The sequence below is a fragment of the Trematomus bernacchii genome, unplaced genomic scaffold (assembly GCF_902827165.1).
Source record: "Trematomus bernacchii unplaced genomic scaffold, fTreBer1.1, whole genome shotgun sequence".
Lineage (NCBI taxonomy): Eukaryota > Metazoa > Chordata > Actinopteri > Perciformes > Nototheniidae > Trematomus > Trematomus bernacchii.
Window position 1 is genome coordinate 157,838 of NW_022987760.1, and position 11,623 is coordinate 169,460.

The window sequence follows — 11,623 nt, forward strand, 5'->3', positions numbered from 1 at the left end:
GATCCAAAGCACAACATATCAGGATAGATGCCAATTTAGTGAAACTTGAGAGGTTTAGCAGAGGCAGGTCCAGGCGGACTCACCTTTGGGCCATCAGTGCCCTTTGACCTTTCTCAGGAACCACACTGCTTTTGATCATTCACCCAGACCTCTATACCTCTCCCCATTCATCAAAAAAACATGCACAGTTTGACTCCAACTGGAGCAGATTTATTTCAAACATTAAACACAATATACAAGAAATCCACTTTACACTGTAAAGAAAATCTGTAATCCAGGCAGTAAATTGCTGGATTACCCAGTAGTGTATTAATTTGTAATACAGTGTGATACTGTACATTATGCTGCATTGTGGGAATATTATCCTTAGGCGGGAAATGTATACAGCACTTAAAACATTATACTGTAATATTACAGATAGTGCTGTAATGTTACAGTGTCATTTTGTTGTTACTGTACAATATATCAGGAGCAAGAGGAGAGAACCGCTGTGACCTTTAACGGATTATTTAGATTTATAAATGTTATTATTGCCGTTTTTTTTCCCCTAACAGTTCGTATTTTATTTTGAGATTGAGTTGCAGTATTATATATATAACAGCTTCAACAGTCAGCGGACCAAATGGAGAGAGATTCAGAACGTCCTCTCCCAAATCCAGGAGGAATCCTCCAGCCAAGATCTCTCTGCTCGTCATGATGAACATCTCAAGGACAAAGAAGAGGCTCTTTTGGCTGAAGTGGAGTTATACATTAGGATCTTGTGCAATGAACATGTAATCATTTATGCCATTCAAATATTACATTGTATTGTGCATTCATTTGAACATATTATTGTGTGTGTGTGTGTGTGTGTGTGTGTGTGTGTGTAGGACTGCAACCAAGGATGCCATTGAGGCTCAACTGCCCCTACCAGGCCACCAAGGCTCATCATGTTAGGGAAGGATTTGGTTTGACACTTTACTTTTGACATGTAAAGCTGACATGTATTTTAATTCCACATGTTGTGTATGTGTGCTTCATACATGTGTGTGTGCTTCATACATGTGTGTGTGCTTCATACATGTATGTGTGCTTCATACATGTATGTGTGCTTCATACATGTGTGTGTGCTTCATACATGTGTGTGTGCTTCATACATGTATGATCTCTATAGTATTTCATTTCAGTTTTGAAGTAGAAAACATTTTCAATGATACGCTGCCTTTTCCATTTTGTCCCCTTCTCTTGCAGGGGACGCTTTCACTTTCACACAATTACAGTGTACTTTGTGATCTGATGTTGTGACCTCACTACTTGGTCTGTTGTATTTATATCTGTTATAAACTGTTGTATTTATATCTGTTATGAACTGTTGTATTTATATCTGTTATATTTATATCAGTCATGAACTGTTATATTTTACCATGTTTTTCATATTGAACTTAATAATGAAATGAATAAACACATGTTATTTAAAGTGTATCCCAGGTGTTGATGGTTTCAGGAACAGGAGCACCGTTTGCAAATGAGACGAGGATCTCAAATTGAAAAAGAGAAAACTGCAGTAATAAACTGTTTTATTGCAAACACTACTGTACAATTATACTGTATACAGAACAGTGTATTGCTATTTCACAATACCAGTATAATATTGTTTCTGAGATTACAGCAACATACACAATGACAGTATCAAAATACAGAACTGATTTTGCTAAAACACAAGATCTCTACTGTAAAGTAAAAACACAGTAACTTTGCTGCCAGTCATTTACACTGTGATACTTTAGAGGTAGGTGAAAACAACACGCTGGCAGAACATCCTGAATGTGAGGGTTTAGTCGTTCAGAACATCCTGAATGTGAGGGTTTAGTCGTGCAGAACATCCTGAATGTGAGGGTTTAGTCGTGCAGAACATCCTGAATGTGAGGGTTTAGTCGTACAGAACATCCTGAATGTGAGGGTTTAGTCGTGCAGAGCATCCTGAATGTGAGGGTTTAGTCGTGCAGAACATCCTGAATGTGAGGGTTTAGTCGTACAGAACATCCTGAATGTGAGGGTTTAGTCGTGCAGAACATCCTGAATGTGAGGGTTTAGTCGTTCAGAACATCCTGAATGTGAGGTTTAGTCGTGCAGAACATCCTGAATGTGAGGGTTTAGTCGTACAGAACATCCTGAATGTGAGGGTTTAGTCGTACAGAACATCCTGAATGTGAGGGTTTAGTCGTTCAGAACATCCTGAATGTGAGGGTTTAGTCGTGCAGAACATCCTGAATGTGAGGGTTTAGGTGCCACTCCTTGAAGCAGTTCTTGTTGGCAGTGAGGCACAGAGGGACCTGGCACTTGCTGCAGTAGACCGGGGTCTCCACCCTCTTGGAGCCAGCATCTCTGCACCTCCTGCAGTACCTCCTGGACTGGGGGCCATCTTCCCCATAAAACATGGGCATGCATTTGAGGGATGGGGGGGGATGGTTGGGGGGATGGTTGGGGGGACGGGGCTGCAGAGCCTTCAGCAAACTCCAACATCTCTGCCGCCAGCTGCTCCCTGAAGGACTTGCGTGTGAGGGTCTTGGTCCTGGCCGAGTCACTGCTCCTCTTGAACAGCTCCTCGTGGAGCAGGAAACTGTTCACCACGGAAATGTCCAGAAAATGGTAAAAAAAAGTCTTGTACCATTTCTCGGTTTTGTGGCGAGCGCTGCAGTTCACGTCGGACACGTCCTCGCCGCCCGTGCTCTGCTCGTAGTCCACCACAGCGTCAGGAACGGGAACAGTCTTGATCTGCCACACGCCGGCCCGTTTGACTTTCCTCCTGAGGGTCTGTCCGCTGAAGGCCTCGTGCACGGTGGAGCACATGCACACTTCCCAGCTGTCCATCCAATTGACGAACAGGAGCTCTCCTCTCCTTATCCACCGCAGATCTCCCCTCTCAGCCTCTTTGGGAAGTTCATTCAACTCCGTCTGTGGGAAACCGATTATATTTTTTCTAATGATCCCACAACAGCCAATGTTCTTCGTGGACAAATGCTCAAAGAGGGCAGGGCTGGTGTGATGCTTGTCCACAAAGAGTGTGTAGCCCGCACCGAGCAGAGGGAGGGGCATGAGGTCCATCACGGAGGAGTAGCCGAGTCCACGGCCTGTGGTGGACTCGCTCTCCCCCGTGCACACAGAGAAGCTCCAGGTGTATGTCGTGGAGGAGTCCTCCAGCACGAGCAGTTTGTACCCCCAATTTATGGGCTGGTCCCTCAGATGCGGCTCCGGGGCCTTGTAGGCCACCATCCTCTCATCTATTGCAATCTTCTGAGAGGGCTGGAAGTGTGCTTTACAGGCAGCTATGATGTCCGTGTAAAGGGGCTTGATCTTAAAGAGCCTGTCGTACTCGGCCGTGTTCATCTTGCGCTCGTTCTCCTCGTCTTCTTCAGGGTCGCTCATGTGCAGCGACCACAGGATGGCTTCAAAGCGTGTCCGGGACATGCTCTCAGGTGGGACTGGGAAGTCGTACGGCCCTTTCTTCCTCCAGTAGTCCAATACGTGGGGAAGGCGCACGAGGCCGGAGACAATGGTAAGGGCCAGGAAGATATAGAACTCCCTCACAGTCAGCTCTTCCCAAGCGGACTTCTTTCCAGCCCGTGACCTCTTCAGGGCGTTTGCATTGGTGTTGTCCACGAGCCTCTGGACCACGGAGGGGCTGAAGAACAGTCTGAAGAGGGAGAGGGGAGACCACGCTGCGCTGGGGTCTAACGCTGGGCCGGGGACCCTGGCTGGCATGAAGCTCCGAGGCTCTGGTGCTCTGTCCTTCTCCTCTCTGCTGCGCCACCTGAGGGCTGGAGACCCACCTCGGGGAGACCTGCGGACATGCTTCATGGGGTTTGATGAGGCTTTTCCTTTTCCTTTGGACTGCGTGTCAGATCCAAATGAGGAAGATGATGGCTGAGTCTCGTACTCTTCATCACTGTGAAAACAAATTAAACACGAAAAATAAGCCCACTTCTAAAATGAATTCACTCAACAGAAGCCCAACAACTTATTTCCATACCAAGCTTGAAATAGAGCCTTCTCCTATTTCATGTTATTATAATAATGTCCTAGCTGCTACATTGTGCTGCCTTGTGGTAAAAGGGTCAATTAGCTCAAAGCTAAAATCCGGCTAATTTACATTTGAAAGCATTATTTTATTAAAAATATTCATTAATGTGCACTGTCCCGGTTCAAATAAACGACCTAAAGTGGACCGTTCATGCTATATTTGAATAATATATTGTAGGGCCATACCTATAGAAAACATGTCTGTGAAGTTTGTTTTTCAAAATACATTTTAGCCATGCCTCATTTCGCTCTATTTTAGCCCTGTTTTTGCAAGGGCTGATTCTGTGAGAAGTCTTCTTTGCTGCTTTTGTGGCTACAGCGCCACCTACAGGCCTGGCATATGTACTACAGCGTCTCCAGCGCTTTGGAACGGCAATGGCCGTGGCTGTCTCCTCCTGATTGGTGGAGTTGGCCCAATAGCCGTAGCGCACCGTCCTGACGTCAGGACAGTGTTCAAATCTGGATCAGTTTTTATCAGATCCGTTGCAGCCCCCTTTTTTAGAGATTTGGGTATGGAGGAAAATAGAGAGGGTTGTGTTTTCTGACACTTGGTGAGTTCCCTGGAACACCGGGGACACATATTCATGTAGAAAAGACGTACACAAGTGCATTTTGCATGATAGGTCCCCTTTAACTTACGAGGCAATAAACCTCTGAGCGGCCCAGCCCTTCGTATATCTGTCTGCATGTGGCCCTGAGTGAAAACAGTTGGGACCCCCCCTGTCTTACATCAGATCAATAAGTAATGGACCAAAGAGAAGACGTACCTTTCCGATGGTGGAACATCATGATGTGAGTGCCGGCTGTGCGGGCGTCTCTCCGGCTGCAGGAGGTCCTCGTCGTTCGACTCGCTATCTTCTTCAGCCATCTCCTCAGGGCTCTGCTTCCCGTCTGCCATCTTTGCAATGTGCTTATTTGGCAAAAGAGAAAATAACAATTCTTAAATGCAAAGAAAGGTTTTATCATCAGATGCTCAGCAGCTACAGGCTAGAAATGGCAGTGAAAAGTTGAGTCTCTCGTCCAATCACAACATGGAAACATTACAATCATTATTACTTCATTTCATTTTTATTTGTCCCGCTCATGGTACGCATAACCAAATGTACAATAATTGCCAACAAAACATGTATAGACACACCATTGAGCGAAAAGGAGAAGAACATCTTATATGACCTGCCCCTTTCTAAATAAATAAATAAATACAAATAGATGGTCTGCCCTTCATAATTAAAAAAATGTTCACAGCCACACATAACAGTACACTCTGATCTGAGTCCTACTGGAGAAGAAGGTGGAAAGCGGCGCCTAATAATAATGAGACCTGCAAATAACGAAAATACACATACAATTCTTTAGATCCTTTTGTTGAGAATTCCACAATTGTACACCAACCACCGAAATACACATTTGCTTAAGAGTAGTCCTTGCATAAGGATGCTTAACATGTAATGTCCTTCTGTGGTCTTCCTTGTCTGATCCAAAAACAAACTGTTGTAAATATCCTGGTAACATTCTGCTTGTTGCCCTGAGCATTACTGATACTGTCTGCAGCTCAGCTATCTCTTTGAGTTTCAAGAGTCCTGACTTAAAACACAGTCTGTTGGTAAATCATCTCCTGAACTAAATAGATTGGTGTCGTCTGCAAACAACACAAATTGCAATAATGTTGACGTTTCACATGTCATTGATGTACACAATAAAAAGTGTAGGCCCTAAACCCGAGCCCTGCGGGACGCCACATTCTGTGTTCATACACTACGATGTACTTCCAGCTAATTCTACATATTGTTGTCTGTTATCTAAATAACTTTTAACCAATCTAGAACTACTCCTCTCACACCGTATCTATGTCATTTAGAAATTAATAGGTAATGGTCTGTAGTTAGTAAAGTGTGAAAGCAAGGACACTGGTCTGTAGTTAGTAAAGTGCGAAAGCAAGGACACTGGTCTGTAGTTAGTAAAGTGTGAAAGCTAGGACACTGGTCTGTAGTTAGTAAAGTGTGAAAGCAAGGACACTGGTCTGTAGTTAGTAAAGTGTGAAAGCTAGGACACTGGTCTGTAGTTAGTAAAGTGTGAAAGCAAGGACACTGGTCTGTAGTTAGTAAAGTGTGAAAGCAAGGACACTGGTCTGTAGCTAGTAAAGTGTGAAAGCAAGGACACTGGTCTGTAGCTAGTAAAGTGTGAAAGCAAGGACACTGGTCTGTAGCTAGTAAAGTGTGAAAGCAAGGACACTGGTTTGTAGTTTCACTATAGTCATGTCGATCCCATCTATCAGTCGAAGTCTTATTTTTGCATTTGTCTTCAATGGATCTAATTTCAAATTTCGTTTATCTCTCCCAGAAACTTTACTTCCCCCAATTCCGCCAGCCTCTTTTTGCCCATCGTGTTGTTTAGGAATAGTCTTTGCTAGATTAGGTCCGACATTTACAAAAGCGTTAAATTCATGTACCACTTCATGTTTTTTACAACCTTATTTTTCTTATTATTATTATCAGCAGTCGTAAAATAAGTATCAGCTCCTTGTATTGTGTCTCGAGTGGATTGGATCATATCTACGGTATGTTATCTTCTCGTTGGTAATCATTTCATATCAAATATCTCTATATATTTATACTAGAGATAATATCAAATGTTTTCGGCTAAACAAAGAGATTCAATAGTAAAAGGTAACCCTGTTGGCCAGGTTGTTATTAACCCGCGACCCTCACACACAGCCTGTGAGCCCCCGACCCTCACACACAGCCTGTGAGCCCCCGACCCTCACACACAGCCTGTGAGCCCCCCCCCCCCGGAGGAGCAGACGCGACATCTTGCAAGAAACTGTGTCTCAGGGCTTCTTAACATTTAACAACCTATTAATGCTTCTTACCCACTGAACCGGAAGAAACTCCGCGAACAGACGATACCACGTTTAGCTAAACCAAACACGTAACACCAAGCCTCTGAAACACTTAGCGAAACATGCTAAGTTAACACATAACTCACAACAAAGTCATCCTATCTGCACAAAACACATCTCACATGAAGCTTCCACAGATTCCATATCAGTCTCATCTCGACCAGAACTCACTGAACTAGCAGCCAGGAAAGAGCAAGGAAACAACTTCACTTCACGCAGCCATGATGATAATGAAGTCTTACCTCTGGGTTTCTGATCCAAAGTTGTGTTCAAGAGCATAAACTCTGCTGAGGGTTAGTCCGATGTCTCTGCGTCACTTTCAAATCATTACTGAGGATCCTTCATTACTTGTGTTGGTTATAAACGTAGCGTCTCGTTTTAACTGGTGATGTTTACATGGATTTAGGAACTCCCCCTCGACTCTATTGGCTCTAACGGTTTCAAATCGACCAATGGGCTCCAGAGGGAGGGCCCTGCAGGTCTGCCTGGCAGCTGAGCAGCATTACGCTGTGTGGTCTAAAGTGGTCTATAGGTCAGGGAGAACATCTCCAACAGGTCTAAAGTGGTCTATAGGTCAGGGAGAACATCTCCAACAGGTCTAAAGTGGTCTATAGGTCAGGGAGAACATCTCCAACAGGTCTAAAGTGGTCTATAGGTCAGGGAGAACATCTCCAAAAGGTCTAAAGTGGTCTATAGGCAGGGGTGCACATAACTTTTTTAGTGAGTTACTCAGATGAGTACCAAGAGACAGCGTTTGGTACTCACCCCACACGAAGCGTGGTCCTCCTCAGTGTCTCCTTCACTGTCCTCAATTTACACTTCTTGCATGCTAGATGATGAAGATGATGAAGATGCACCTCCCTGTCTCTTTTTAAGCCTCCGATTTGCTTTCTCCAAAACTTGTTGCCAAAACTGTGAAGTCCTTGCATTTCCTGAGGCCAAGTTGAAGGATCAAATACTAAGAAATGATCACATGACTTGAAGTCATATCTGATTTCAAATGTGGGAAGTAACAAAGCACACTTATTTACTCAAGTACAATTTTGAGATACTTGTAGTTGACTTGAGTATTTCTATTTTATGCTACTTTGTACTTCTACTTTTCCTCCACTACATGTATTTAATACCTTTAGTTACTTTACAGATGTGGATGAATGATGTGAAATATAACCAAGTGTTAAATCAGACTTTAGTTCCACCTGGAGTAAATCCACAAGCTACCCTGCAGTATACAAAGTCATTCAAACTAGCTGCACCTTTACCAGCTTTGAGAACACTTTCATGATCAATCATTATAAAACATATCATATATATTATTCTGAAATGGACCAATCTGCACAATGACTACTTTTACTGTCGCTACTTTCACTATATTTTGATAATACTTTTCTAATTTTACTTGAGTAACATTTTGAATGCAGGACTTTTACTGTAACAGAGTATTCCTACACAAGATCTGAGTACTTCTTCCACCTCTGTCTGATTTCAAACTCTTCCATAACACCCTGAGTAAGTTTGCAGCTGTGTGTTTCACTCCACTTTGGTGTAAATAAAACTGCAGCAGCTTGACCACAGAGCGTGAACGTTGTGATCAGATGATTTTGCGCAGTTCTCCAGTGTGTGCGCGGGGCACAGAATGTGCACAGGGGAGTCTCCCACCGCAGCCAGTTGGCGGACTTTTGGCACAATTCTGTTGTTTATACCGACGTTAACAGCAGCTCCGTCTGTGCACACGGCGACCAACTCTGTCGTCCAGTGATCTAAGCCTCTGCCTCCTGGAAAGCTTCACAGGTCCGTCGGTTATGTCCTGCGCGGCTCACCCAGCTCCAGTTCAATCAGTCATAGAAAGATTTTTTGCAGGGAGCGAAACGGCAACGTAGCTGCTTAATGTCTTTGGGTTTTTTGACATGCCTAGTAGTTTACTCCATTGAGTGTTGACAAGAAACACGTGTAGACGAAATATTTGTTTTGTTTTGATGTTTTGAGGTACGCAAAGGCGCGTAGTGACACAAGTGACGTTACGCAATTCAGATTTGTGCCGCGCATGCGTACCTGCGTACCAGTTATGTGCACCCCTGTCTATAGGTCAGGGAGAACATCTCCAACAGGTCTAAAGTGGTCTATAGGTCAGGGAGAACATCTCCAACAGGTCTAAAGTGGTCTATAGGTCAGGGAGAACATCTCCAACAGGTCTAAAGTGGTCTATAGGTCAGGGAGAACATCTCCAACAGGTCTAAAGTGGTCTATAGGTCAGGGAGAACATCTCCAAAAGGTCTAAAGCAGTTGTATTTGGGTGTAATGAATACCTTTAGTGATATTTCAATGAAATACAATGAGTTTTACAGTGTGGTTCCTGAGAAAGGTCAAAGGGCACTGATGGCCCTGATGTACCCAAAGGTGAGTCCGCCTGGACCTGCTTCTGCTAAACCTCTCTAAAGAATGTCAAGTTTCACTAATGGCGCATTTCCACTACACGGCCTCGCTCGGCCTCGCTCGGTATGGCTAGGCCTCGTTAGGCCTGGCTCACTTTATGGCGCATTTCCATTACAGTTTAGGAACTGGGGTAGTAACTATAGTAACGCAGTGGAGGCGGAGCCGTGACGTCATCTTCAGAGAACCCCAGAAAAACAACACAGCCGTTAGCTGTTAGCACTCAGAGCTCACAGCTCCTCATATATGTTCAGAAACTCGACAAAAGTTAAACAAGTACAAACCACAGACTGCCTGTGTCATGGAGAATACAGTCGCTGCTTTATTTATGTCTGTATAGGCCGTTGTTGTGAGTGTGGACGGTCGGAGCATATACTGCGTTAGCTTAGCCAATCTCCATTCAGAAAACACGCATTTTAAAAGGTGTTTCTCCTGCCGTCTGTCTGCAGACTTGACAAAGCATTAATTCATGGTTTTTACTAACCGGTATCAGTATGTTGTTACTTCATCATTTAGAAACGTGTATTAAAATTAAATCACGGTCAAATATGTCCATCTTGTTGTAGTTGTAGCCCCCTTGCCAGCGATGCTCTCTCTAGTTTAGCATACTCAGCCCGACTCAGCCTCGTTGTCTCTGGCCCTAGACCCGCGATTTTATGAGGCCAGAAAAACTGTGAATTAGGACCCGCCGGCCGGTACTAGGCCAAGTGGAAACGTAACCAAAGACGGGCCGCTGACGTCACAGCCCTCTTAAACCGTGCTGCGCGCTGTAGTGGAAACGCGCCATTAGTGAGCATCTATCCTGACACAGGGTACTTGTGATATATTGTGGTTTGGATCCCTAAAGGTCCTTTGTTCTGAGCCTGTTTTCCAGCCTGAGACCCTAAACACAGGCTGAACAGGATATACATATAATGTCTTTGATCATTCACTATCACTAAGTTCTCAATGTGTTAAGATGTTAAAGTAAGACCAGCACTGAATAAAGGAATACATGATCTCTGACAGCACTATGTGAAATGATATCTGTATCTTATCAGTTGATTAGTTACACACATCTAACTCTTCTCTGGCTCTGCAGAAACAGTTCTCTCTGAGATGTGTTGGGACACTTGGATTAACCCTGTTAGCATGCTAATTAGCCTGTTAGCATTAGCCAGGCAGCATTGTGTGACTTCTTGTTGAACTGGTTTACTGCATGTGTGGGTGGAGGTCTTCCTTTAGTATGATAACAGGCTGAGCCAGGTAGCATTGTGTGGCTCAAGTGTGCGATGTGAATAGGGTTCAGATGCTCCAGGATGCTCACCTGGGGGGGGGTGCATCCCTTTAGTATGATAATAGCCAGACACAATGAACACTTCTTCCCCCTCCCTATCTATTCAGGTAATCTATTACAATATCCAACCCAGTCTCACAGCATGTCGTGTTATAGTCACGACATGTAATCTATTGATTCGTGTCACGATTTCCCCTTTTTTTCGTGTCACACAGAACGATTTTAAAAGCAATGCAACACGTCTCTTTGTCCGTTCGGGTCTTGGAAGACCAGAAGCTGTGGGGTTCATAAAAACATGTTCTTACTCAATATCAAGCCACGATTATTGTTTTTATTTTAAAGCGTATAATGTCGGACTTTCTTTGTCGTCAGTGAGGAAAAGAAATGTCTCAGAGCCTCAGGATACTGACATCTGTATTTTATAAATCTTTTTTTCCTTCTAATTTGTTATTCTTTTCTAAATAACACACTGTTATTTACTCAACAACAACACACTGTTATTTACTCAACAATAACACACTGTTATTTACTCAACAACAACACACTGTTATTTACTCAACAATAACACACTGTTATTTACTCAACAATAACACACTGTTATTTACTCAACAATAACACACTGTTATTTACTCAACAATAACACACTGTTATTTACTCAACAACAACACACTGTTATTTACTCAACAACAACACACTGTTATTTACTCAACAACAACACACTGTTATTTACTCAACAACAACACACTGTTATTTACTCAACAACAACACACTGTTATTTACTCAACAACAACACACAATTATCCTTGCTTTTATTTATTTGTTTGATTCCATAATCTCGGGCTCTTCTTGGCTTTCGAGCAATTTAAATTTTATATAGATTTCTATGTTGCATCGTTTATTTGAAGGCACATGCAGCGGTGCCCCTAACCCTAACCCTAACCCTAACCCTTTCAATTGAA

General features: G+C 43.4%; 1 protein-coding gene across 3 annotated transcripts; it reads right to left on the reverse strand.

Annotated features, from left to right (window-relative positions):
• Positions 1-1,547: 1,547 nt before the first annotated feature.
• On the reverse strand, positions 1,548-7,315 carry LOC117496611 (piggyBac transposable element-derived protein 4-like). Of its 3 annotated transcripts, none has more exons than XM_034148324.1 (3): positions 7,201-7,315; positions 4,827-4,969; positions 1,548-3,925 (listed from the first exon to the last, which is right to left on the reverse strand). In XM_034148324.1, the coding sequence occupies exons 2-3, from the start codon at positions 4,955-4,957 to the stop codon at positions 2,197-2,199; spliced, it is 1,860 nt and encodes a 619-aa protein (XP_034004215.1). In that variant the 5' UTR covers positions 4,958-4,969; positions 7,201-7,315; the 3' UTR covers positions 1,548-2,196. The 3 variants fall into 3 exon arrangements, with proteins under 3 accessions (XP_034004215.1, XP_034004213.1, XP_034004216.1); XM_034148322.1 differs by lacking the exon at positions 7,201-7,315 and adding an exon at positions 7,081-7,193; XM_034148325.1 differs by lacking the exon at positions 7,201-7,315 and adding an exon at positions 7,130-7,178.
• Positions 7,316-11,623: the final 4,308 nt, after the last annotated feature.

What these genes read in the sequence shown, in the direction of transcription:
- LOC117496611 (XM_034148322.1), bottom strand. Translation starts at nt 7,113, where the DNA reads ATGAGACTGATATGGAATCTGTGGAAGCTTCAT. An exon ending in GGAATCTGTGGAAGCTTCAT is followed by an intron (nt 4,970 to 7,080) that starts GTGAGATGTGTT and finishes TTGCCAAATAAG; the next exon opens with CACATTGCAAAGATGGCAGA. An exon ending in GATGTTCCACCATCGGAAAG is followed by an intron (nt 3,926 to 4,826) that starts GTACGTCTTCTC and finishes TTGTTTTCACAG; the next exon opens with TGATGAAGAGTACGAGACTC.